We start from the raw sequence: 27,401 nt of genomic DNA, 5'->3' as shown, positions 1-27,401 counted from the left end.
TCTGAGATTTGATGAGTGTGATGTCTTCAGTGCAGAGGCCAGATAGGAACAGCTCTTATCGGTCAGATCACAGTACTGCAGCCTGAAACAGAGTTAAACATCTGAATATTAATCACCAATCCTCTACTCACACACACTTCCCACCCCACACACACACACTCTACTCTACCTATACACACTCACACTCCACACACACACCCACACTCTACCTATACACACTCACACTCTAACCATCACCACATCCACACTCACTCTCCTAGACACACACACACACACACACACACACACACACTCTACTCTACCTATACACACTCACACTCTAACCAACACCACATCCACACTCACTCTCCTACACACACACACACACACACACACACTACTCTACCTATACACACTCACACTCTAACCACCACCACATCCACACTCACTCTCCTAGACACACACACACACACACACACACACTCTACTCTACCTATACACACTCACACTCTAACCATCACCACATCCACACTCACTCTCCTACACACACACACACACACACACTCTACCTATACACACTCACACTCTAACCATCACCACATCCACACTCACTCTCCTAGACACACACACACACAATCTACTCTACCTATACACACTCACACTCCACACACACACCCACACTCTACCTATACACACTCACACTCTAACCATCACCACATCCACACTCACTCTCCTAGACACACACACACACACACACACTCTACTCTACCTATACACACTCACACTCTAACCAACACCACATCCACACTCACTCTCCTACACACACACACACACACACACACACACACACACACTACTCTACCTATACACACTCACACTCTAACCACCACCACATCCACACTCACTCTCCTAGACACACACACACACACACACACACTCTACTCTACCTATACACACTCACACTCTAACCATCACCACATCCACACTCACTCTCCTACACACACACACACACACTCTACCTATACACACTCACACTCAAAGCACCACCACATCCACACTCACTCTCCTAGACACACACACACACACACACACTCTACTCTACCTATACACACTCACACTCTAACCATCATCCACACTCACTCTCCTAGACACACACACACACACACACACACTACTCTACCTATACACACTCACACTCTAACCATCACCACATCCACACTCACTCTCCTACACACACACACACACACACACTCTACCTATACACACTCACACTCAAAGCACCACCACATCCACACTCACTCTCCTAGACACACACACACACACACACACACTACTCTACCTATACACACTCACACTCTAACCATCATCCACACTCACTCTCCTAGACACACACACACACACACACACACTACTCTACCTATACACACTCTCACTCTCCTAGACACACACACACGTTGTTGCCGTTGATGCCACCTCACGTGGCTATGGAGGCCGATTTTGGAGGCGCACACTCTTCCACAGATGGAGCAGGTATGTCCTGATGATTGGGAGGTGGGGTCTGCCTGCCGGTGTCGTTGGGCACGTCTTGCGGTCCTCCTCTGGATGAAGGTGTCGTTGATTTGCTCAGCTGCTTTGTTGCACGTGGCTCTCCAGGCTGGTCTGGATGCTATTGCCTCGAGCTGGCCAGGGTTGACGTTGCAGCGCTTCAAGAGTCCTTTGGTAAAGTCCTTGTATCGTCTCTTCTGGCCACCAGCAGCCCGCTTGGAGTTGAGCAACTGTCCATAAAGGACTTGGCGTGGGACGCGATAGCCAGGCATGCGAATGGTGTGGCCAACCCAGCGTAAATGCCTCTTGGCCAGAGCTGCTTCCATGCACACACACACACACACACACACAAACACACACTCTACTCTACCTATACACACTCACACTCTAACCACCACCACATGCACACTCACTCTCCTACACACACACACACACACACACACACACACACACACACACACTCTACTCTACCTATACACACACACACACACACGAGGGGACAGAGAGAGAGAGAGAGGGATGGAGAGAGGGAGAGAGAGAGAGAGAAAGAGAGAGAGGGATGAGAGGACAGAGAGGGGGGATGAAATGATGTAGGGAAAAGAGGGTGGGCAGGAAGAAGGGAGTAAGAGAGATAGAAAGAGAGAGAGAGAGAGGACAGACGAGGACAACAAACACTTTCCTACACACACACACACACACACTCACTACATGAAGTGATGCTTACTGTAGTTTCTCCAGTGTGCAGTTTTGGTGACAAAGACCAGAACATAAAAGTTCCACTCCTGAGTCCAGCAGCTCATTGTGACTCAGGTGCAGTACTCTGAGATTTGATGAGTGTGATGTCTTCAGTGTAGAGGCCAGATAGGAACAGCTCTTATCGGTCAGATCACATCTATCCAGCCTAAAACAGAGTTAAACATCTGAATATTAATCACCAATCCTCTACTCACACACACTTCCCACCCCACATACACACACACCCACTCTACATGCTGTCTTTACCCCCCCCCCCCCCCCCCAGGAAAGAAAGATGATACAGAGAGGGTGTGACAAAGGAAAGAGAGAAAAGAAAAGAGATGAGAGAGAGAGAGAGAGAGAGAGAGAGAGAGAGAGATGAAGGAACAGAGAGGGGGATGAAAGGAGGTAAGAAAGAGAGAGAGAGTGAGAGAGGATGGGCAGGAAAAAGAGAGAGAGAGAGACCCACACTCACACTCCACACACACACACACACACACACACACTCTACCTATACACACTCACACTCTAACCATCACCACATCCACACTCACTCTCCTACACACACACACACACACAGGAGGGGACAGCGAAAGACAGAGAGGGATGGAGAGAGAGAGAGTAGGCAGGAAGAAGGGAGTAAGAGAGATAGAAAGAGAGAGAGAGAGGAAGAAGGGAGGGAGAGTGAGGGAGAGAAGCGACGGAGACACACTCACACTCTCCTACACACATACACACACACACTTTTACCCTCCCCAGCACCACCACCACACACTCACATACACCCCCACACACCTTACCTGTTTTAACCCCACTACCACACCCACAACCCACAACACACTCACTCTCCTACACACACACACTTTTACCCTCCCCAGCACCACCACCACACACTCACATACACCCCCACACACCTTACCTGTTTTAACCCCACTACCACACCCACAACCCACAACACACTCACTCTCCTACACACACACACTTTTACCCTCCCCAGCACCACCACCACACACTCACATACACCCCCACACACCTTACCTGTTTTAACCCCACTACCACACCCACAACACACTCACTCTCCTACACACACACACACACTTTTACCCTCCCCAGCACCACCACCACACACTCACATACACCCCCTCACACCTTACCTGTTTTAACCCCACTACCACACCCACAACACACTCACTCTCCTACACACACACACATACCATTTGTATGTGACATGAACCTAATCAAAGACAATTCCCATCAAGTTTTCACGGTAGTCCCTACACTTCTGAAGAAAGTCTATTCCTCCATTATGAAGTGGAATCGGCCGTGGAGGATGTGTGTGTCGTTCATTCCTCCATTATGAAGTGGAATCGGCCGTGGAGGATGTGTGTGTCGTTCATTCCTCCATTATGAAGTGGAATCGGCCGTGGAGGATGTGTGTGTCGTTCATTCCTCCATTATGAAGTGGAATCGGCCGTGGAGGATGTGTGTGTCGTTCATTCCTCCATTATGAAGTGGAATCGGCCGTGGAGGATGTGTGTGTCGTTCACTCCTCCATTATGAAGTGGAATCGGCCGTGGAGGATGTGTGTGTCGTTCACTCCTCCCAGCTGCATGGCTGAGACTCAGAGCTTCACAGCTTCCCCAGCAAAACTCTCTAATTTGAACACAACTTGCACCATAGCTACGCTCATCTCATCTGTGGATGCCCTCATGTTACACACAGATGTCAGGAGGTTGGAAAGATAGAGAGAGAGGGATGAAGGGACAGAGAGAGGGGGATGAAAGGAGGTAAGAAAGAGAGAGAGAGGGAGGGTGGGCAGGAAAAGGGAGAGAGAGTGAGATGATAGACATGAAGAAAGAGAGAGAGAGAGACCCACACTCACACTCCACACACACACACTCTACTCTACCTATACACACTCACACTCCACACACACACACACACTCTACTCTACCTATACACACTCACACTCCACACACACACACACTCTACTCTACCTATACACACTCACACTCCACACACACACACACTCTACTCTACCTATACACACTCACACTCTAACCATCACCACATCCACACTCACTCTCCTACACACACACACACACACACTCTACTCTACCTATACACACTCACACTCCACACACACACACTCTACTCTACCTATACACACTCACACTCCACACACACACACACACTCTACCTATACACACTCGCACTCCACACACACACACTCTACTCTACCTATACACACTCACACACACACACACACACACACACTCTACTCTACCTATACACACTCACACTCCACACACACACACACTCTACTCTACCTATACACACTCACACTCCACACACACACACACACTCTACTCTACCTATACACACTCACACTCTAACCACCACCACATCCACACTCACTCTCCTAGACACACACACACACACTCTACTCTACCTATACACACTCACACTCCACACACACACCCACACTCTACCTATACACACTCACACTCTAACCATCACCACATCCACACTCACTCTCCTAGACACACACACACACAATCTACTCTACCTATACACACTCACACTCCACACACACACCCACACTCTACCTATACACACTCACACTCTAACCATCACCACATCCACACTCACTCTCCTAGACACACACACACACACACACACTCTACTCTACCTATACACACTCACACTCTAACCAACACCACATCCACACTCACTCTCCTACACACACACACACACACACACACACACACACTACTCTACCTATACACACTCACACTCTAACCACCACCACATCCACACTCACTCTCCTAGACACACACACACACACACACACACTCTACTCTACCTATACACACTCACACTCTAACCATCACCACATCCACACTCACTCTCCTACACACACACACACACACTCTACCTATACACACTCACACTCAAAGCACCACCACATCCACACTCACTCTCCTAGACACACACACACACACACACACTCTACTCTACCTATACACACTCACACTCTAACCATCATCCACACTCACTCTCCTAGACACACACACACACACACACACACTACTCTACCTATACACACTCTCACTCTCCTACACACACACACACGTTGTTGCCGTTGATGCCACCTCACGTGGCTATGGAGGCCGATTTTGGAGGCGCACACTCTTCCACAGATGGAGCAGGTATGTCCTGATGATTGGAGGCGCACACTCTTCCACAGATGGAGCAGGTATGTCCTGATGATTGGGAGGTGGGGTCTGCCTGCCGGTGTCGTTGGGCACGTCTTGCGGTCCTCCTCTGGATGAAGGTGTCGTTGATTTGCTCAGCTGCTTTGTTGCACGTGGCTCTCCAGGCTGGTCTGTTGGATGCTATTGCCTCGAGCTGGCCAGGGTTGACGTTGCAGCGCTTCAAGAGTCCTTTGGTAAAGTCCTTGTATCGTCTCTTCTGGCCACCAGCAGCCCGCTTGGAGTTGAGCAACTGTCCATAAAGGACTTGGCGTGGGACGCGATAGCCAGGCATGCGAATGGTGTGGCCAACCCAGCGTAAATGCCTCTTGGACAGAGCTGCTTCCATGCACACACACACACACACACACACAAACACACACTCTACTCTACCTATACACACTCACACTCTAACCACCACCACATGCACACTCACTCTCCTACACACACACACACACACACACACACACACACACACACACACTCTACTCTACCTATACACACACACACACACATGAGGGGACAGAGAGAGAGAGAGAGGGATGGAGAGAGGGAGAGAGAGAGAGAGAGAGAGAGAGAGAGGGATGAGAGGACAGAGAGGGGGGATGAAATGATGTAGGGAAAAGAGAGAGGGTGGGCAGGAAGAAGGGAGTAAGAGAGATAGAAAGAGAGAGAGAGAGAGAGAGAGAGAGGACAGACGAGGACAACAAACACTTTCCTACACACACACACACACACTCACTACATGAAGTGATGCTTACCGTAGTTCCTCCAGTGTGCAGTTTTGATGACAAAGAGCAGAACATAAATGTTTCACTCCTGAGTTCAGCAGCTTATTGTAACTCAGGTCCAGCACTCTGAGATTTGATGAGTGTGATGTCTTCAGTGCAGAGGCCAGATAGGAACAGCTCTTATCGGTCAGATTACAGCTCCACAGCCTGAAACAGAGTTAAACATCTGAATATTAATCACCAATCCTCTACTCACACACACACACACACACACACACACACTTCCCACCCCACATACACACACACCCACTCTACATGCTGTCTTTACCCCCCCCCCCCCCAGGAAAGAAAGATGATACAGAGAGGGTGTGACAAAGGAAAGAGAGAAATGAAGAGAGATGTAAGGAGGTTGAAAACACAGAGAGAGAGAGAGAGAGAGAGAGAGAGAGAGAGAGATGAAGGAACAGAGAGGGGGGATGAAAGGAGGTAATAAAAGAGAGAGAGAGAGAGAGAGGATGGGCAGGAAAAAGAGAGAGAGAGAGACCCACACTCACACACACACACTCTACCTATACACACTCACACTCTAACCATCACCACATCCACACTCACTCTCATGCACACGCACACACACACTCTACCTATACACACTCACACTCTAACCACCACCACATCCACACTCACTCTCCTACACACACACACACACACACATGAGGGGACAGCGAAAGACAGAGAGGGATGGAGAGAGAGAGAGAGGGATGAGGGGACAGAGAGGGGGGGTGAAAGGACGTGGGAAATAGAGAGAGAGTGAGAGAGGATGGGCAGAGAGAGAGAGACCCACACACACACTCCACACACACACACACACACACTCTACCTATACACACTCACACTCTAACCACCACCACATCCACACTCACTCTCCTACACACACACACACACACACACACTCTACTCTACCTATACACACTCACACTCTAACCACCACCACATCCACACTCACTCTCCTAGACACACACACACACACACACACACACACTCTACTCTACCTATACACACTCACACTCTAACCACCACCACATCCACACTCACTCTCCTAGACACACACACACACACACACACACATGACGGGACAGAGAAAGAGAGGGATGGAGAGAGAGAGAGAAGGAGGATGAAAGGACGTAGGAAAGAGAGAGGCAGGAAGAAGGTAGAGGGTGTGTGTGTGTGTGTGTCTTAGTGGGATAAAACATTTGACTTGAACATCATTAACAACAAGGCCTCTCACACAACTGTAGGCTACACAACCACACAACAACTATGCCCTGCTACACAATCCAGCAGCCTAACTAATCTGACATGAAGAACATCATTAACAACAAGGCCTCTCACACAACTGTAGGCTACACAACCACACAACAACTATGCCCTGCTACACAATCCAGCAGCCTAACTAATCTGACATGAAGAACATCATTAACAACAAGGCCTCTCACACAACTGTAGGCTACACAACCACACAACAACTATGCCCTGCTACACAATCCAGCAGCCTAACTAATCTGACATGAAGAACATCATTAACAACAAGGCCTCTCACACAACTGTAGGCTACACAACCACACAACAACTATGCCCTGCTACACAATCCAGCAGCCTAACTAATCTGACATGAAGAACATCATTAACAACAAGGCCTCTCACACAACTGTAGGCTACACAACCACACAACAACTATGCCCTGCTACACAATCCAGCAGCCTAACTAATCTGACATGAAGAACATCATTAACAACAAGGCCTCTCACACAACTGTAGGCTACACCAGAGGCTTTCTAATGAGGAGACACAACACTCAAAAAATCCTCCATTGAATTGCATGGGGCTAGTTTGTGACGCCAATATGGCCGTTGTCTCTACATATCCCACCCCTTCCTCGGCAAAACGTCGACATGTGAATACATTGAGCCAATCATGTGGTGTGATGTGAATACATTGAGCCAATCATTTGGTGTGTTGTGAAGACATCGTGCCAATCATGTGTTGTGAACTCGCCGCTGGAGCAAGATTGGTGTCGTGAAGCCTTGCGCATGCACATTTCTACCGAAATGGATGCCCGATGAGTGACCAAAAAGCGTTGTCATATGGCCGCCGAGTGGAGGGACTTGCCTAAAAGGACTTTGGCTACACAACCACACAACAACTATGCCCTGCTACAGAATCCAGGGGGGTGTTCCATCAACCTCGCTAAAGGCCAAACCTGGCTTATTTTGATAAGTCTCGCTAATTTTAGTGAGAATTCCGTTCCATTAATGAGGTTAACGTGAATGCCAGCTTGGTAACCATGGGAATTTATGCCACAGAACTAACCTGCTCCGTAGCAGGTTAACTTTCAAGCTAAATTAAGCTGTGTTGCAAAAAAATCAATCAGTCGGAAAACGAGTCCAAAAACATGGTTACTTCAACCTGTACTCTCGTCACTTGTAGCCTACAACTTCAAAAATAGAAGTAGGCCTATAGAATTTTTTTTTTTCCGACAGTGCACCAAGCATGGATTTACACATTCTCTAGCTCCAAAGAATGTATGAAGATTATACGATTAAAAATGTTTTAACTACACATGCATGTGGTTCTAGGAATCGTGCTACTCTATGTCACTTACGTTCGGTGGTGGTGTAACGTACAGCGAGACAGCATAGGAAAGAAGTTACATTCTTGCGTGTTCACAGGTTTGCTTCCCATACGAAGTATCAAGGCTACATTCTTTATCACCTTGATAAAAGCATTTTTAGTTATAATCTTTGATGAAAGACATATGTCTACTGCTGATAAAGGGTCATGCACATTTGGTAGGTAGTTCAGTGACAGCTTTGGGCTATATTAGGCCTATAGCCTATCTGATGCAAGCCAAAGGATAATTATTCTGTAGCCTAGGCAGCTAATAATTTAAACTGCTTAGTGTGTCGACGATTGTTCATGAATGTCAAATCAACTGTGTGCTACACAGATTAAATAGTAGGCATAAATTGAATTGAAAGCCATTGCATTTCAGATAATTTTATTTCAAACACTTTGGGACTTATGGGAGACAATAGGCTATTATGTTGATAATAATTTATTTTATGACCACCTACACCTAGACAATAATTTGGAGTGAACTCTTTTAATATAAGTACGTAGGCCGTAGATAGTTTTGAATATATGCCAAAGTTGTTTTTGAGTTTATACTATTTATTCATTCACTCGTTTTGTTCAAGCATAGACTGTATAGTCTACAGTATGTGTTCAAGAGTGAAGCCAATCAAACTCGCAATTGATTTCAAATCATTAGCATTGTTGTTTTAAATGTATGCTTTCATTATTCTCCAATTTCTGTAGGCAATCTATTTTTTTCTCTCAATGTTAAATTTGATGACTTTCGAGGAAAATCCTGTAGATGGCGCTTGCCTATCGAACAGAAATCGTCTAGTATTGTCTTAATTTTTACGACATATATCGTCTTTTCGTCAATCTACTGTTTTAGTCTACTTTTCTACCTCGTGCACGAGCAGAGATGAAGCTGAACTAAACCTCGCTTGATTAAAAAGGGCAAGATGCCGCTAACTTGAGTTAACCCTTAGAACCCTAAGCTGTTTTTAGGGCATTTTCACTACCTTTATTCATAAGGATTTATTCTGGTCATTGTAAGTGCCACACACATATTATATATTGTTTTTTTCAGGAGAGTCTAGGCTATCTGCCATCATTTCATGTATTAATACTAGCATTGATTTTATTTTGATTTTTAAAGAATTAAAATATAAAAAGTGTATTATAAAAATTCTTATATTTCGACATGTATCTCACCACAGCTCTACATGCATTTCATGTGTGTGTAGGGCAGACTGTCCTGAATCGGGCAATATGATGGCCATGTTGGAGGGATACTCTGGGGCTGAGCAATTTACAGAAATATTTGCTGTGTGATTTACGGAAATAAATGCAATTTTTAATTTAGTGATGAAAAAAGACCTTTCTGCGCTCCATATCTGTGACACGAACTGATCTGACCTGACTTGACCCGAGGTTGCGTGTTAGCTTGCGTGCCTGTGTGTATGCAGTCATAATAATTCTCAACTCTTTACTGCATTGCCATGAACAAAGTAAAGGCAAAAAAGGTGTTTATTTGTTGAACAAATTGGGATGCAATGTGAGCCTTGAATTGGATGCCATGCAGGAATTTGCTAGGATCTCAAAACCGGAATATGAACATGCCAATTGCCATAGAGAAACACATCATAGCATTGGATTATAAACATGCTTTGCCACAAGAACAGACAAAAACGTGGGGTAAGTCCAGCTATATGAAGTTATTATTTTGCTGTCACTTCGTCTGTTCTATAACCCAGAAGGATTGATCGATAAACATGGTACCAATGGATAGCCCTGTGCCCCCTCTTTCATCTGATATGCTTGCCATATCGATGCGATCACGGGTTCGCGAGTAATTCAAACTAGAGTAATGTGTGTGCAGGTGAACGCAGAGAAGTATAGACTGTAAATATGATGCAATTTGATTTAATTTCATGATTTTTTTTTATTTTCATACTTGATCGTACAGACAAGTGTGTAGTCTCGTTGGAAAGCCCCACTTCTGCTCTGACGTGCAATAAAGGTTTCATCTCGCTGCGATAAACCGTTCCGGAGCAATGTAACAGAGAAGAAAGGGTTTGCTTTTTGACGCACAGGGTTTTTACTCATCAGCCTTTGGCCTGAAAAGTAGGGACCCCGAATTCTTGAAAAGTATCGCAAATGTTGATATTCTTATATTAACGGAAACATGGTGTGGTAGAGACACGCCAACTGGTTGCCCCTCAGGTTATGGGGAAATAGTATTACCCTCCCACAAAGCAAAAAATGTAAGACGTGGTCGAGCTTCAGGAGGACTTTTGATGTGGTATAGGGAAGGTGTTGCCAAACACATATCAGTCATCACAACAGGAAAATCCCACTGCTGGTTAAAAATTGACAATAAGACTGGCATATCAAAACAACACACATACCTATGCGCAGTATATGCCCCCCCAGCAGACTCTCCTTATTTTGATGAGGAGCTTATCCACACAATTCAAACTGAAACAAGCTATTTCCAGGCCCAGGGAAATGTGCTATTGTGTTGCGATTTTAATGCAAGGACAGGAAATGAGCCTGACCAAAATGACCCACAAGGCAATAACCATGTGTTTGGTAGGATCACCCCATATACCACACCACACCTCAACCAAAGAAACAATCTAGACCTTACTGTAAACAAAAGTGGTAGAGAGTCAGTGCACCTCTGTCAAGCCTTAGGCCTGTATATACTTAATGGCAGGATAAAAGGGGACTCTTTAGGGAGGTTCACATGTTGTTCATCTCATGGAAGCAGTGTAGTTGACTACGCAGTCACTGACATGGACCCCACCTCCTTCAATGCATTCACTGTCAGGCAGCAAACTGCTCTTTCAGACCATAATCAAATTAACATCTTTCTGAAAATGATTTCTGAACCCAGAAACACTAATGCAGAGTCCAATAAGCTGTATAAACTAAATTCGACCTACAGATGGACTCCAAACAGCACAGAAAAATTTACACAGGGGCTTAACTCACCTGAATTAGCTGAACATATTAATAATTTTACTAACAAAAAGTTCACTAACAATGAAACTTGTATAAATATGTGAAAGAGCTGAACATGATTTTCCAACAGGCAGCACATAAGGCTGAACTAGTAAGAAAAACCAAACATAAAAAGAAAAAGCAAGATCATGATTGGTTTGACTCTGAATGCCAAAGTATTAGAAAACAGTTGAGGCAACTGTCAAACCTGAAACACCATCAGCCTGAAAACACAGCCCTTAGAATGAAATATTGCGAAAAGTTGAAAAACTTCAAACAAACAATTAATAGGAAAAAAATTAATCATGCTAACCAAATTCTACACCAAATTGAAGACTCCATCAACAACAACCAGTTCTGGGAGAAGTGGAATAATTTGAGCACAGCTAAACCATAGGAATCAGCCCTACCAATTCAAAATGAAACAACATGGATTAAACACTTCCAAAAGCTGTACAGTGAAATACCATCTGAACAGTTAAACCCAAATCAGAACCATATAAAAGAAAAACTTCAAAATTTAGAATCTATTATTAAAAACAATCAAAACCCCCTTGATTATCCCATCTCAATAGAAGAATTGGCACAAAAACTAAAATCACTAAAACCCAAAAAGGCATGTGGTCCTGACAGTATCAGAACTGAGATGCTAAAATACAGCACCCCCACATTGCAAAAAGCTGTGCTCAAACTGTTCAATCTTGTCCTTAGTTCTGGCTATTTTCCTGACACCTGGAATCAAGGGATTATTACCCCAATCCATAAAAGTGGAGACAAATTGGAACCAAATAACTACAGAGGTATCTGTGTGAACAGTAATCTGGGGAAGGTATTTAGTTGTATTTTAAATGACAGGCTTCAAACCTTCCTTAACGAACACAATACCCTGAGTAAAAGCCAAATTGGATTTCTCAAAAACCACCGAACAACAGATCACATTTACACCCTGCACACCCTAATCAATAAACATGTAAAATACAAAAATAATGGAAAGATATTTGCTTGTTTTGTAGATTTAAAAAAAGCATTTGACTCTATTTGGCATGATGGATTATATTACAAACTTTTGCAAAGTGGTGTAGGGGGTAAAACCTTCGATTTAATTAAATCAATGTACTCAAATTCTAAATTCAGTATAAAAATTGGAGAAAAACGGACAGATTTCTTCACTCAAAATAGAGGAGTGAGGCAGGGCTGTAGTCTGAGTCCAACATTATTCAATATTTACATCAATGAGTTAGCGGTGCAGTCAGGGCCGGAGTGGGGTCACTTTTCAGCCCGGGAGTTTTAGGCCCAAGACCGGCCCACTTTTTTAGTGGTGGTAGATATTGGATAAATGAAGCAACATTTCAGCTCTTACTATCCTGTAGTTTTTTATTATTACCATGGTTCAACAAATGTGTAAAGGTTATATAATAATTCATTTCAACTGAGAAGTTAACAAAAAATATTCCACTATTCCACAAGTTAACAAAAAACAGAAAGAAAGAAAGAAAGACAGAAAGAAAGCCTTTGAAATGTAGCCTATCCCACGCTTCCACAAAGAGGCATATTGAACTAATGTTTAGGCTACATGTTTTTTGCATGGGTAGGCTATATTGTTGTTTGGTGATTTATGCATGTGCATGTTGTGTGTGATGTCTGTATGCTACTGAGACCCCCTGAATTTCCCCTTGGGGATCAATAAAGTATTTATCTATCTATCTATCTATCTTTAGCCTACTCCTTTACTACACCCTCTTCTAAGCAAACAAGGCATATAGGTCCATCATGTAGCATAAATATTTTGCTCTTTCTTACATTAATTAACTTTAATTTATCCTCTCTACTTGTCCCTGTAGTCATGGCCTCCTCATCACTAATTTCGGGCTCATCATTTTCAGTGGTCGACTGATCTGCTGCTCAGAGGCTACAATTTTTACCGCATATAGGCCTACACAGATCAAACTTTTGTTTTGTTATTAATATTTGCATAGGCCCTACTGCAAAGTCTATGAATCGGATACAAAAGGCTAATATTTTAAGAAATGTAATATGTTGCTTGCAAATAGCTTGACAACGCTACAAACGTCCAATATTAGCCCAATAATAATCATTGCCTATAGGCTATCTCTCTTTACCAGTTGCCACTTTTGTCTGTAGGCCTAATCTAGAAGCTTGGCACATTTAGCATCTACCTGGCCGTTTCAGTCCCTCCTGGCCTCTTTCTACCATCCATCCTTCCTGACGATTATGGCTACTGTAGGGCCGGCCCGGCTATCCGTATCTGAGAAAACTTTTTGGAAAAGACGGGCTATATGGACCCAACCAACTCTTTTTGGGAGGTGAAGACTCCCTCACATGGTAGGCTACAACCCATGCAGAGGCAACGGTGCCATGCACAGAATGCGGAACGTGTATACTGTAGGCTATAGGCTACTTTAAGAGAAGTTAGACTAACGTGACAAATGTCAATATTGTTTTCCTCGACCGGCCCAAAAGTGAAGCGGCCCACCGGGAATTCTCCCGATTCTCCCGATTACCCACCCCGGGTCTGGGTGCAGTTGGAACAGCCCCTGGACTCAGCCCCTGGACTCAGACTCCAAGAAACGGAGGTCAAATCCCTGCTTTTTGCCGGTTCTTATGTCGCACTCACAACAGGGACTGCAACAGCTCCTCGATCAGCTGGAGCAGTACTGTAGCGTCCGAGGTAAGGCTCACTTAAGAACATGCACACTGATACGTAAATCTTTGGATGAGACAATGGCTCTCCGTTTAATGGCGGCTCCACAACTTACAACAACGAGATCTCTCCCACACCGGAACTTCAACACCCCCCAAACTTGTCATTACCATGGTAACTGATAATCAAAGCTGTTCTCATATTAAATGCTACATTCTTCCCCCCCCATCAAGAAGGAACGTCCTCGTTTCTTGAGAAATGCAAATCAAAATATAAAACACATCCTGCCAGCAACTCACATCCATTATACAATAACTTCAAAGTAATTATATACCACACTAAACTCCCTCCCCTTAAGGCTACAATAAAGCAGATCAGAACATCCTGCCCTGAGTATTGTGTAACCGAACAGACAGGGGGAAGAGAGAGAGAGAGAGAGAGAGAGAGAGAAAATGTGCATGCACGCGTGTCGATGTGATGTCAGTCCATGGCAAAGTCCCTCAATTTCTTCGGGACCTGCACTACTCTTCCAGCCCGTGAGGTCCTCCCATCTATGGCTGTGGGAGAGTGAAATCCGGCACTCACAGCAGGCTGGTCACCATCCAGATCCTCACCATGCTCCTGGAGGGCCGTGCTGGTGCTCCCCGGGTCATCCACAGGAGGTGCTGGAGGTCCAGCAGTCACAGGTAGGCCTCTGGGAGAGACAGGCCACGGTAAAGTGTACGGGCGCAGTCTGTTATAATGAGCTCTCACGAGGGGAGAGTTACCCTCTAATGGACTGGTCAGTTCATAGGTGACACCAACCTCACCCGAGACATCCAAACGTCCTTGCACTCTGTTATGCCCCTTCCAATGAGGTGCCAGCTTGAGACGGCTCTCTGTAGGATCATGTAGCCACACGAGGTCTCCGACCTCATACGGACGGTGTCTCATGTGAACGTCATAGTGGGCTTTCTGACACTCTTGTGCCACAGTCTGATTGTCTGTGGCTCTCTTGAATGCTGTTTCTAAACCTGCCCTGAGGGAGGCAGCAAAACTCCTTGGGCAAGTATTTCCCCAACTTGTCGCTGTCTGAGGACCAAGGAGCACATCAGCTGGGATCCTCGCTTCGCTGCCATGGGTGAGGAAGAAAGGGGTGAATCCAGTGCTGGCATGCACACTAGTGTTGTAGGCAAAAGCGACCTGTTTCAGAAAAGAGTCCCACTCTCCTTCACAGGAGAGAAGGGTCTTCGCCAATTGGTCAATTAAAGTTCGATTCAGCCTTTCGACCATGCCATCTGAGCGAGGGTTGTATGGTGTAGTACGAGTCTTTTTTATACCTAGCAGTTGACACATGTTCCTGACTAGTTCAGACTCAAACTGCCTCCCCATATCTGTATGCAATGTCTCCATTACCCCATGTTCCATTACATACTCATTAAACAGACAAGAGGCAACTGTCATTGCTGTCTGGTCAGGTATGGCATACAAGTTCACATATTTGGTATAATAGTCTTCTACAGCCAGCACATATCTGTTTCCCCGAGATGTCACAGGCAGCTCTAAAATGTCAGCAGCCACCCGCTGGAAAGGTCTTACCGCCTGCGAGCTCATCAAAGGTGCCTGGTACTTAGGAACAGGTGACTTCCTCCTCTGGCATGCATAGCACTCCTCACACCACTTCCGTATGTCACGGTGCATGCTGGGCCAAAAGCACATGCGGCGTGCTCGTGCCAGGACCTTTTCGAAGGCCAGATGACCCACAAGTGGGCCTCCATGCAGCTGACTCAAGAGCTCTGGGACCAATGCAGCTGGAATGACTGTTTGTGCTATCTGCCCAATTCCAGGTTGCTCCAACATGCGGCATAACAGTCCATCGACCAAGGTAAGGGCTGGGAACTCACTCCACAACCGCCTCACAGTTAGAGGGGCCTTTTTCACCTTCCACCTCAGGGGCCTCTGGCCACTTTCCACCCATGACATCACTAAGCTGATATCAGTGTCGTTCCTCTGCATGTCCTTGATTGAAGTACCATCCTGAGACAAAGAGTACAACATAGGCAGGTCTGGTGTGGTGTCAGTCTCTGGCTGGGAATGCTGCTCACCTGCTAGTGGATTGACAGGAACCTGAGGTGGGGTGTCCATTATACACGCAACAGGAAAATCGCTGCCAACGTCTGTTTGTGTTGCTGCATGAACGTTCATGGGAGGGGCCTGGTTGGAGTATCACAGTCATCATCCGAAGGCCGCCGGCGAGACAGTGCGTCCGCATTCGCATGTCGTGAGCCCTCCTTATGAACTATGACCCAGTCATAAGGGTCAAGCTCCAGAGCCCACCTGGTGCGCCGTCCTGTCCTGTCATTAGCCAGGGAGAGATGTCGTAGTCCAAGCAGGGGCCTATGGTCAGTGACAATAGTAAACGCCTGGAGCCCCAGGTAATGTCTGAAGTGACGCACAGCCCACACAATGGCCCACATTTCCCTATCAAACGTAGACCATTTCCGCTCTGCTGCTGTGAGGGAGTGACTAGCAAAGCCCACCACTCTCTCAACGCCATCTGACTTCTGAGCCAACACAGCGCCCACTGCAACCTGGGATGCATCTGTATATAATGTGAATGGCAGTGAGAAGTCTGGATGAGCCATCACTGGTTCTGAACAAAGGGCATCACGCAAAAAGTCAAATGAGGCCTGGCACTCTGACGTCCACTGAAAAGGCACGTCTTTACCCATCAAATGGTTAAGTGGGGCAGCTTGTTGTGCAAAACCCTGAATGAACCTTATGTAATATGAGCTCAGTCCGAGAAATGCACGTACCTCTGTTGCTGACCGTGGGACAGGCCATGACTGTACCTTTTTGATGTTGCGTGGGTCAGGTCGTAGCCCTTCATGTGAGATCACATGGCCCAGGAACACAACATGATCCCGGGCCAGGTGGCACTTCCTTGCATTCAGCCTCAGTCCAGCTCCTTCTATCCTCTTAAGAACCTCATCCAGGTGTGCGAGATGGTCATTAAAAGAGCGGCTGTATAGAAGTATATCGTCCAAATAGACCATGCAGATGTTCCAGGGGAGGCCTTTCAACACCAGTTCCATAAAACACTGGAACGTGGCAGGAGCGTTGGTAAGGCCCATGGGCATAGAACAGAACTGGTACAACCCACGGCCAGTTGTGAAGGCCGTCTTTTCACGATCTTCTTCTGCTACCTCCACTTGCCAGTAGCCATCCGAAAAATCAAGCGTACTAAACCATGTAGCTCCTGACAACGCATCCAAGGTATCATCGATGCGCGGCAGAGGGTGAGAGTCTTTTATGGTGACAGAGTTAAGCTTTCTGTAGTCGACGCAAAACCTCCATGAATTGTTCTTTTTCTTTACAAGAATTATAGGAGATGACCAGGGACTACAGCTCTCCTCTATCACCCCATCCTCCAAAAGAAGCTGCACTTGCCTGTCAATTTCCCGCCTTTTCTCAGGAGCTGTACGGTAGGCACGTTGTTTAACTGGTGGATGGTCGCCAGTGCGGATGTAGTGTTTGATAGGGCCACGCGCTTTTTGTTGTGTACGTCCCGGTCGGAACACCTCCTGGCGCTCCTGCAACAAGGACTCAAGCTTCTGCCTCTGTTGTGATGTGAGTGGTGATTCAGACAAATCAGGCAAAAAGGAAGCCACCGGGCTGCACTGCCGCGCGTCCACTGGAGTGGCAAGGTCACTTTCATTGACATGATAGCACAGGCCCAGGTGCGACCCCGGATGGAGTGTCAATGTTTGTTCTGTGGGGTTGAGCAGCCGGGCCACAGTCCTGCCATTACTAACCTGGGCAACCGTACGGGCCATCACTAGCTGCTTATTGTCTCGAATTTCTGGTTCCAGGTAGCCCACATATGAGCACACAGGGGCCCCTGTATTGTCTGAAGTCTCTAAGTGCACTGGCACAATCATCTCGCTGAGAGGAGGCACAGTTACAACAGTGGAAATAGAAATGTTGCAACAATCAGGGACAAAATCACTGGTACGCATCAGGGGAATGATAATGTTCCTCAGCTTAATTGAGCCCTGGGCTATATCTAGTACGGCATGATGTTGACACAGGAAGTCCCAGCCCAGCAACACATTCTGTGTGGCGTCACGTACGACATGTACCTCTTGTTCCCAGTACTCGTTACCCATGTGTATAGACAGTGACAGAGTCCCCAGCGTATCTAATAGTTGCCCATTGACAGCTCTAGCCAGTATGTACTGCTTATTCAAAACACGTCTGCGAAGTGAGGGGATGGACATTCTGAAACTGTCTGTGATCAGTGACACACTTGAAACTGTGTCCATTAGAACTGTGACCTCATAACCCTCAATGAGTCCTTTTACATATGATGTGTATTTAACAGAGTCATCAAAAGTCTGGCTATCACAAGGGAAAGTGGCGGACATGTCAACAGGACTGTGGCGATGGCCCTCCACAGGCAAAACTGGCGTCTGGGCCACGACGCCAGTCACTGGGAGTTTCCCTGCTCTCGTCTCGCATGTGCAGGAGAGGGGGAGCGGCGCCCTGGGGACAGAAACCTCACCCCCCGTCTGGAAGTCCCCTCTGTGTCACGAGAGGTCCAGGGTCCAGCTGCCGTCGTCCGAGCATCCAGCCTCTCCTGGGATGACCAGCGCTGGGCCTGTGAGTTGCCGAAACGCTGTGGAGAACGCCCCCTCATATTGAATTCAGCAGCCGCTGAACGGCAGCCATACTCCCCACAGTCACACCTGCAACCACAGCGTGGAGTCCGATATGGAGAGAGACTACGTTGATCATGCCCTCTGAAGCGATAAGTTTCTGGTTTGTCATATCCCGTCCTGCAGCTACTGCCTTTAATGTCTCGCAACTCTGTCTGTAAGCTGTCCACTTTCACAGACAGACGTTCAACCGCACTCAAGAGTCCAGCTGTCATTGTAGAATTGCAGTCAACAGAATCCAAAGCTGACACATTGGTCTGCAGAGGGGTCATTTGGGGAACCCGCGCGTTCACACACAGAGCCTGCCTTGCACGCTCACAGCGCGCTGCAATTGCCATGGCCTCCTCCAAGTTACTGGCCCCCATCTCATGACACTTAGTCTGTAAGGCCGGGTCCAGGCCTGCAAGAAATCGACGGAATTTTTCCCCATCTTGTGCAACTTTGTCATATTCTGGAAATGCCTCCAGTACCAGTCTTGAGATATCAGCTGCAAACACCTCCAAACTTTCATTTGCATTCCTGGGGCGAGCATTCAGACATGTTTGGAAATACAAAATAAATTGTTTCTGTCCAAAGGCATCCAATAGCCTTTCCTTTACACTCTCATAATCACTTTGAACATCAGATGGCAAACTGTCCCACAAAATGAACGCAGCCCCATCCAACTTAGTTGGTAGCAGTGTCGTAAGAGTAGCCAAATAACGTGCTCCTGTACCTCCCCTTGTGTGCGCCCGCACGGCAGCTTCCAACTGCTTGCTCCATGTTGCAAAGGACTTCGTGCCGTCGCCTTTGAAGGGAGGGGGAGTTCAATCTTCAAATTGCTACTCACGTTAGTATCAACGTGGTGCGAGGCACCAAACTTGACTGCATCCTCATCCCAGTCGTGGTAAGCTCTGTAGCCGTCCATAATCAAAGATATGTCAGTGTTCCGATTAATCCGGAAAAAGTTCGAAAGAAATAAAATACAAGTCCTTTTAAACACCGCTGTCACCAATGTAGCGTCCGAGGTAAGGCTCACTTAAGAACATGCACACTGATACGTAAATCTTTGGATGAGACAATGGCTCTCCGTTTAATGGCGGCTCCACAACTTACAACAACGAGATCTCTCCCACACCGGAACTTCAACACCCCCCAAACTTGTCATTACCATGGTAACTGATAATCAAAGCTGTTCTCATATTAAATGCTACAGTACTGCCAGTCCTGGACCCTGGCAGTAAATCCAACAAAGACCAAAGTCATGATCTTCCAAAAAAAGCCCAGGTGTCAGGAACACAGATACAGGTTCAGCCTAGGCAGCACCGCCCTAGAGCACACAATGCAGTACACGTACCTTGGTCTAGTAATTACTGCATCAGGAAGTTTCAGCATGGCAGTGAATGCACTAAAAGAAAAAGCCCGAAGAGCACTCTATGCTATAAAAAGAAAATTTCACAAAATAAACATTCCAATTACAATCTGGTGCAAAATATTTGACAGCATAATCCAGCCTATTGCGCTGTATGGAAGCGAGGTTTGGGGTCCACTCAGTATGCACGACTACACAAAGTGGGACAAGCATCCAACTGAAGCCCTACATGCAGAATTCTGCCGAACAATATTAAAAGTTCAAACAAAAACACCCAACAATGCATGTAGGGCAGAATTAGGCCGCTTTCCATTGGCATTAAGTATTCAAAAAAGAACCTTAAAATTCTGGATGCATTTGAACAGCAGTCCCAAAAACTCCCTCCATTTTGAGGCACTGAAAACCCAGGAGCTGAACCCTGAAAAGAGTCCTCTGAGCCAGTTGGTACTGAAGTTAACTAACTCAATAACAAAAACTAACAAAGATCAAGCTCAGTCCAGCGCTGCTTCCCAAACATCAATTAGAGTCAACAAAATAATGAATCAAGCAAAAGAAGATTATTTAGACCATTGGACAAACCAAATTACAAACCAAAGTAGAATGAATCTCTATCTAATCCTAAAAAGAGAATATGAATTGGCTGAATATCTCTCCTCTGTCAGAGATACGAAGCAGAGGCACATCCTGACCAAGTACAGGCTCAGTGACCACAATCTAGCAATAGAAACAGGCAGGCACAGAAAAACCTGGATGCCAAGAGAACAAAGATTATGTGGTCACTGTCAGGCAGAGGAGGTTGAGACAGAGGAGCACTTTCTTCTTCACTGCCAAAAATATGACACTTTAAGACAGACCTTTTTCATGAACATCCAAAAAGTCATACCAAATTTTATAGACATTGAAGACAATAATAAAATGGCCATACTTCTTGGAGAAGGGCCCTCTGCTGCCCTGGCAGCACAACATGTCTTAAAATGTCACAACATGAGGGACATAGTATAGAAAAGAAAAAAAAAAGACCTGTCTGTGTTAACAGACACATACATGTTCCTGTGCATAAATATATACTTATACATATGTACTCACGGGCCCACACACGCACGCGGACACACACACACACACTCACTCACTCACTCACTCACATGCTATTGTTTATTCTGTGTTCACATGTTTACCTGCATTGCTGTATGTTTATTTTCTTTCTTTTGTGACTCTACTGTGTTATCTGTAACACTGGCTTTGGCAACACTGTATCCAAACAGTCATGCTAATAAAGCTCCTTTAAATTTGAAATTTGAGACAAGACAGCACACGCACCACAGCGCAAACAGGCAACGCAATGCACAATGTTAATGTCAAGCATCTGCGTCACACACACACACACACACACACACTGTACACACACAGACACACACACACACACACACACACACATACACTGTACAAACACAGACACACACACACACACACACACTGTACAAACACAGACACACACACACACACACACACTGTACAAACACAGACACTCAGATAGTGTTACTTCAGTGTTTCCCATACATTGACTTATTTGTGGCGGCCCACCACAATATCAACATTGACCACCACACAATTACACAAACTAAATTGTGCTTAAATCTGGTCAGCATCATAACCGCGCTGCGCTAGTTTGTTAAAAACTGTTGTATTCAAGTTAATTCTGCAAACCAACCACCACAAATAGAATTCAATTCTGTGGGAAACACTGTACTTACAGAGCTGATGTGGCTGCTGGCAGCACCTTCTGAAGAACTTCATCTGGACTGAGGAGTTCAGTCTGATCTTCCTCTGGTGTCTTTATGTACTTTTGCAGGTCAAACTCAGCCAGCTGCTCCTCTGACATCTTAAACTTCTTCCATGTCTTAGTCTCCCACTGTCCTGGTAAGAGCATCTCTACATGCAGCTCTACTGAGGTCACTTTGTGTTCCACTACAGCATGGTGATTCAGCTCATTCAGACAGTAGAACAGGTTGATCCTTCTGTCTGAGCTACTCTGATCTCTGATCTTCTGTTTGACATACTGGACTGATTGCTCTGAGCTATCTGATTGGCTACTGCTCGGTGGCAGAAGGTGCTTTAAGAGATTCTGATTGGACTCCTGTGAGAGACCCAGAAGGAAGCGGAGGAAAAGGTCCAGGTGTCCATTCTTACTCTGTAAGGCCAGGTCCACTGCAGTCTTGTGTAGGTCATGAAGTGTTGCAGCTCTGAACAGAGCAGAGAGCTGAGAGGTTTGCTGTTGGTCAGGCATGTTTCTCTGTCTGTTGCTGAAGCAGAGGAACACATACAGAGCTGCAAGAAACTCCTGGATGCTCAGATGCACAAAGCTAAACACCTTCCCCTGGTACAGCCCAGCCTCCTCTCTGAAGATCTGAGTACACACTCCTGAGTACACTGATGCTTCTGTGACGTCAATGCCACACTCTCTCAGGTCTTCCTCATAGAAGATCAGATTGCCTTTCTCCAGCTGTTGGAAAGCCAGTTTCCCCAGTTTGTAAATCACCTCTTCATCTGTCTCTTTTCTCTCTGTGTACTTGACATGTTTCATGCCTGTCTGAATGATCAGGAAGTGTGTGTACATTTGAGTCAGAGTCCTTGGCATTTCTACTTTGTCTGATTCTTTTGATGTTTTCTCTACAACGGTGGCTGAAATCCAGCAGAAGACTGGAATGTGGCACATGATGTAGAGGCTCCTGGATGACTTCAGGTGTGTGATGGTTCTGCTGGCCAGGTTCTCATCACTGATTCTCTTCCTGAAGTACTCATCTTTCTGTGGGTCGTTGAATCCCCTTATTTCTGTCACCTGGTCCACACACTGAGGAGGGATCTGATTGGCTGCTGCTGGTCGGGTGGTGATCCAGAGGAGAGCAGAAGGAAGCAGATTCCCCTTGATGAGGTTTGTCAGCAGCACGTCCACTGAGGCTGGCTCTGTCACATCACAACACTTCGGGTTGGAGCGGAAATCTAGAGGAAGTCGACACTCATCCAGACCATCAAAGATGAACATGACTCTGTGCTCTGAACTGGAGAAGACTCTGGGATCTTTGATTTCTGGGAAAAAGTGCTGAATAAGATCCATCAGACTGAGATTCTTCTCCTTCATCAGGTTCAGCTCCCGGAAAGGAAGAGGAAATATGAAGTGGACATCCTGATTGGCTGTTCCTTCAGCCCAGTCTAAAATGAACTTCTGCACTGAGACTGTTTTTCCGATGCCAGCCACTCCCTTTGTCAGCACTGTTGTTCTGAGGGGTTCGTATTGTCTGGGCTCAAAGACTGTGCCCTTCTTTTTTCCCTCATCTTTTCTGCGTCTGTCCTCTTCCAGGAAGCGTTTAAAGATGTCACTGCATTTGATTGGTCTGTCTTGCACTACTTCTATCCAGGATGCCCTCTCTATCTGTCTGACCTCATGTTCATAACTGACCTCTCCTCCTCCCCCCTCTGTGATGTAGAGGTCTGTGTAGATCTCATGGAGGAGTCTGGTGTCTCCCTGCTGTGCGATTCCCTCAATCAGACACTGAAACTTCTCCTGCAGGTGGGATTTGTGGATCTGCTGAAATCTGTGTTTGAAAATCAAAACACATGATTTAATACCAAATCAAACCATTCAAAAACACACATGCATACACACACACATATATGTACTTCCAACCAAAACCATGCAAATGTGTACTTTGAAGAGTGTGTTTGTGTCTTTGCTCTCCCCTCATGTCTTTCACCACATTTGACCTCCATTTTTTTACATCTGAGTTTATAATGTGAGTTTTCTGTTCATCAGTAATGTACACACACATGACCCTGTGCTTTCACACTGTTGTGTTCTTATCCTGCAGACACACACACACACACATACACACACACACACACACACACACACACTCCTCACCTAATAGCTCCATGGCTGGTGTGTTGTTCCTCAGAGAGACTGGTGTTAGAGACAGCACCCCCCTCCTCAGGAGCAGATCTTACTCTAGAGAACAAGCAGAGAACAACCTCCATCACCACATCAACCTAATCGTCACACACACACAAACCCCTTACCTTACTGTGTAGTAAAAATACACACACGCACGCACACACACACACCCCTTACCTTACTGTGTAGTAAAAATGCACACACGCACGCACACACACACACCCCTTACCTTACTGTGTAGTAAAAATGCACACACACACACACACACACACACACACACACACACACACACACACACACACACACACACACACAATAGCATGAAGACTAGAGTCAAGATCTTACTGTCCAGTAGAAGAGTCTCCTCCTGTAAAGGTGATTCCTCTACCCATGGACTCATCACTCTTCATGGACACACGGGTGGGTGTAGGGGAGGGAGGCCTCCTGTTAGAGCTAGTGCCCTCCATCCTAGAGAAGAAGAGGAGAACTTCCATCAGGAGAACATTCCTGTCTCTACTCACACACACATACACACACACACACACACACACACACACACGCACACACACACACACACACACACGCACACACACACACACACACACACACACACACACACACACACACACACACACACAGTATGGCCTCCTGTTAGAGCTAGTGCCCTCCATCCTACAGAAGAAGAGAACTTCCATCAGGAGAACATTCCTGTCTCTACTCACACACACACACACACACACACACACACACACACACACACACACACACACACACACACACACACGCACACACACACACACACACACACACACACACACACACGCACACACACACACACACACACACACACACACACACACACACACACACACACACACACACACACACACACACAGTATGGCCTCCTGTTAGAGCTAGTGCCCTCCATCCTAGAGAAAAAGAGGGAACTTCCATTAGGAGAACATTCCTGTCTCTACTCACACACACACACACACACACACACACACACACACACACACACACACACACAGACACACAGTATGGCCTCCTGTTAGAGCTAGTGCCCTCCATCCTAGAGTAGAAGAGGAGAACTTCCATCAGGAGAACATTCCGGCCTCTACTCACACACACAGTCACACACACACACACACACACACACACAAACACACACACACAGACACACAGTATGGCCTCCTGTTAGAGCTAGTGCCCTCCATCCTACAGAAGAAGAGAACTTCCATCAGGAGAACATTCCTGTCTCTACTCACACACACACACACACACAATAAATCTAGCGAATATGTGAAAACGAAATGCTTTCGTCACGTTTGATGCACAATCTAGAAATGGCAGAAAGCGATGCACCCACGGAGATCACCACTCCTGACCATTTAAGTGATGTGGGGACCATAGAGATCACCACTCCTGACCATTTAAGTGATGTGGGGACCATAGAGATCACCACTCCTGACCATTTAAGTGATGTGGGGACCATAGAGATCACCACTCCTGACCATTTAAGAAGAGATGTGTGGACCACGGAGATCACCACTCCTGACCATTTAAGTGATGTGTGGACCACGGAGATCACCACTCCTGACCATTTAAGAAGTGATGTGTGGACCACGGAGATCACCACTCCTGACCATTTAAGTGATGTGTGGACCACGGAGATCACCACTCCTGACCATTTAAGAGATGTGTGGACCACGGAGATCACCACTCCTGACCATTTAAGTGATGTGGGGACCATAGAGATCACCACTCCTGACCATTTAAGAAGAGATGTGTGGACCACGGAGATCACCACTCCTGACCATTTAAGTGATGTGTGGACCACGGAGATCACCACTCCTGACCATTTAAGAAGTGATGTGTGGACCACGGAGATCACCACTCCTGACCATTTAAGTGATGTGTGGACCACGGAGATCACCACTCCTGACCATTTAAGTGGACCACAGAGATCTACAACAAGCAGCCTGAGTGCACATCTGATAACGCTACACCCTGACAAGCTAGGTAGGTGAACAGTCCGAGGGTGAGAAACCGCAGCTAAAGCAGGTAAGAATTAGCCTACCGGGGTTTTGCCTCCCTCCTCTATGCCCGGTGGTTTTATCACTTCTCTGATAGGCAGAATGGTTCATGGAATCACGGGCCGATAGAGAAAAAGAAAGCAGAACATACACACACACACACACACACACACACACACACACACACACAGTATGTCCTGCTGGTAGAGCTAGCGCCCTCCATCCTAGAGAGGAAGAAAAGAACTTCCATCAGCAGAACACACACACACACACACACATGTAACCTGCGTTGTGTTGAACCTGCACGGTTCAGCCCTGCACACACCCGGACTACGGAGAGCAAAGAAAAACTATGTGCACACATGTGCAGGCCAATGACCACTCACATAACACATCACAACATTACACAATATGTGCAGGCCAATGACCACTCACATAACACATCACAACATTACACACTATGTACACACATGTGCAGGCCAATGACCACTCACATAACACATCACAACATTACACACTATGTGCAGGCCAATGACCACTCACATAACACATCACAACATTACACACTATGTGCACACATGTGCAGGCCAATGACCACTCACATAACACATCACAACATTGCACACTATGTGCACACATGTGCAGGCCAATGACCACTCACATAACACATCACAACATTACACACTATGTGCACACTATGTGCAGGCCGATGACCACTCACACAACACATCACAACAACTGCAATAGTGTGTAATGTTGTGATGTGTTATGTGAGTGTTCATTGGCCTGCACATAGTGTAATGCTGTGATGTGTTATGTGAGTGGTCA

General features: G+C 46.2%; 1 protein-coding gene across 2 annotated transcripts in view; it reads right to left on the bottom strand.

The window, feature by feature from the left end:
* Nucleotides 1–27,401, bottom strand: part of LOC143121927 (NACHT, LRR and PYD domains-containing protein 3-like) — a 47,254-nt gene that overhangs the window by 1,963 nt on the left and 17,890 nt on the right. For both annotated transcript variants that reach the window (XM_076282631.1, XM_076282621.1), the window contains exons 5-8: nucleotides 24,883–25,005; nucleotides 24,508–24,591; nucleotides 22,343–24,181; nucleotides 1–82 (exon numbers count right to left, since the gene is read on the bottom strand). The exon at nucleotides 1–82 is cut by the window's left edge and continues 95 nt beyond it. In XM_076282631.1, coding sequence (XP_076138746.1) covers nucleotides 1–82; nucleotides 22,343–24,181; nucleotides 24,508–24,591; nucleotides 24,883–25,005 — 2,128 coding nt within the window. The remainder of the gene's footprint in view (nucleotides 83–22,342; nucleotides 24,182–24,507; nucleotides 24,592–24,882; nucleotides 25,006–27,401) is intronic.

Source organism: Alosa pseudoharengus, unplaced genomic scaffold (assembly GCF_046254945.1).
Source record: "Alosa pseudoharengus isolate Yale_2024_CS ecotype anadromous, Long Island Sound unplaced genomic scaffold, YU_APseudo_1.1 YU_APseudo_1.1_scf_1, whole genome shotgun sequence".
NCBI lineage: Eukaryota > Metazoa > Chordata > Actinopteri > Clupeiformes > Clupeidae > Alosa > Alosa pseudoharengus.
Note: the sequence above shows the minus strand (reverse complement) of the source record. Positions and strands in the feature narration are given on the sequence as shown.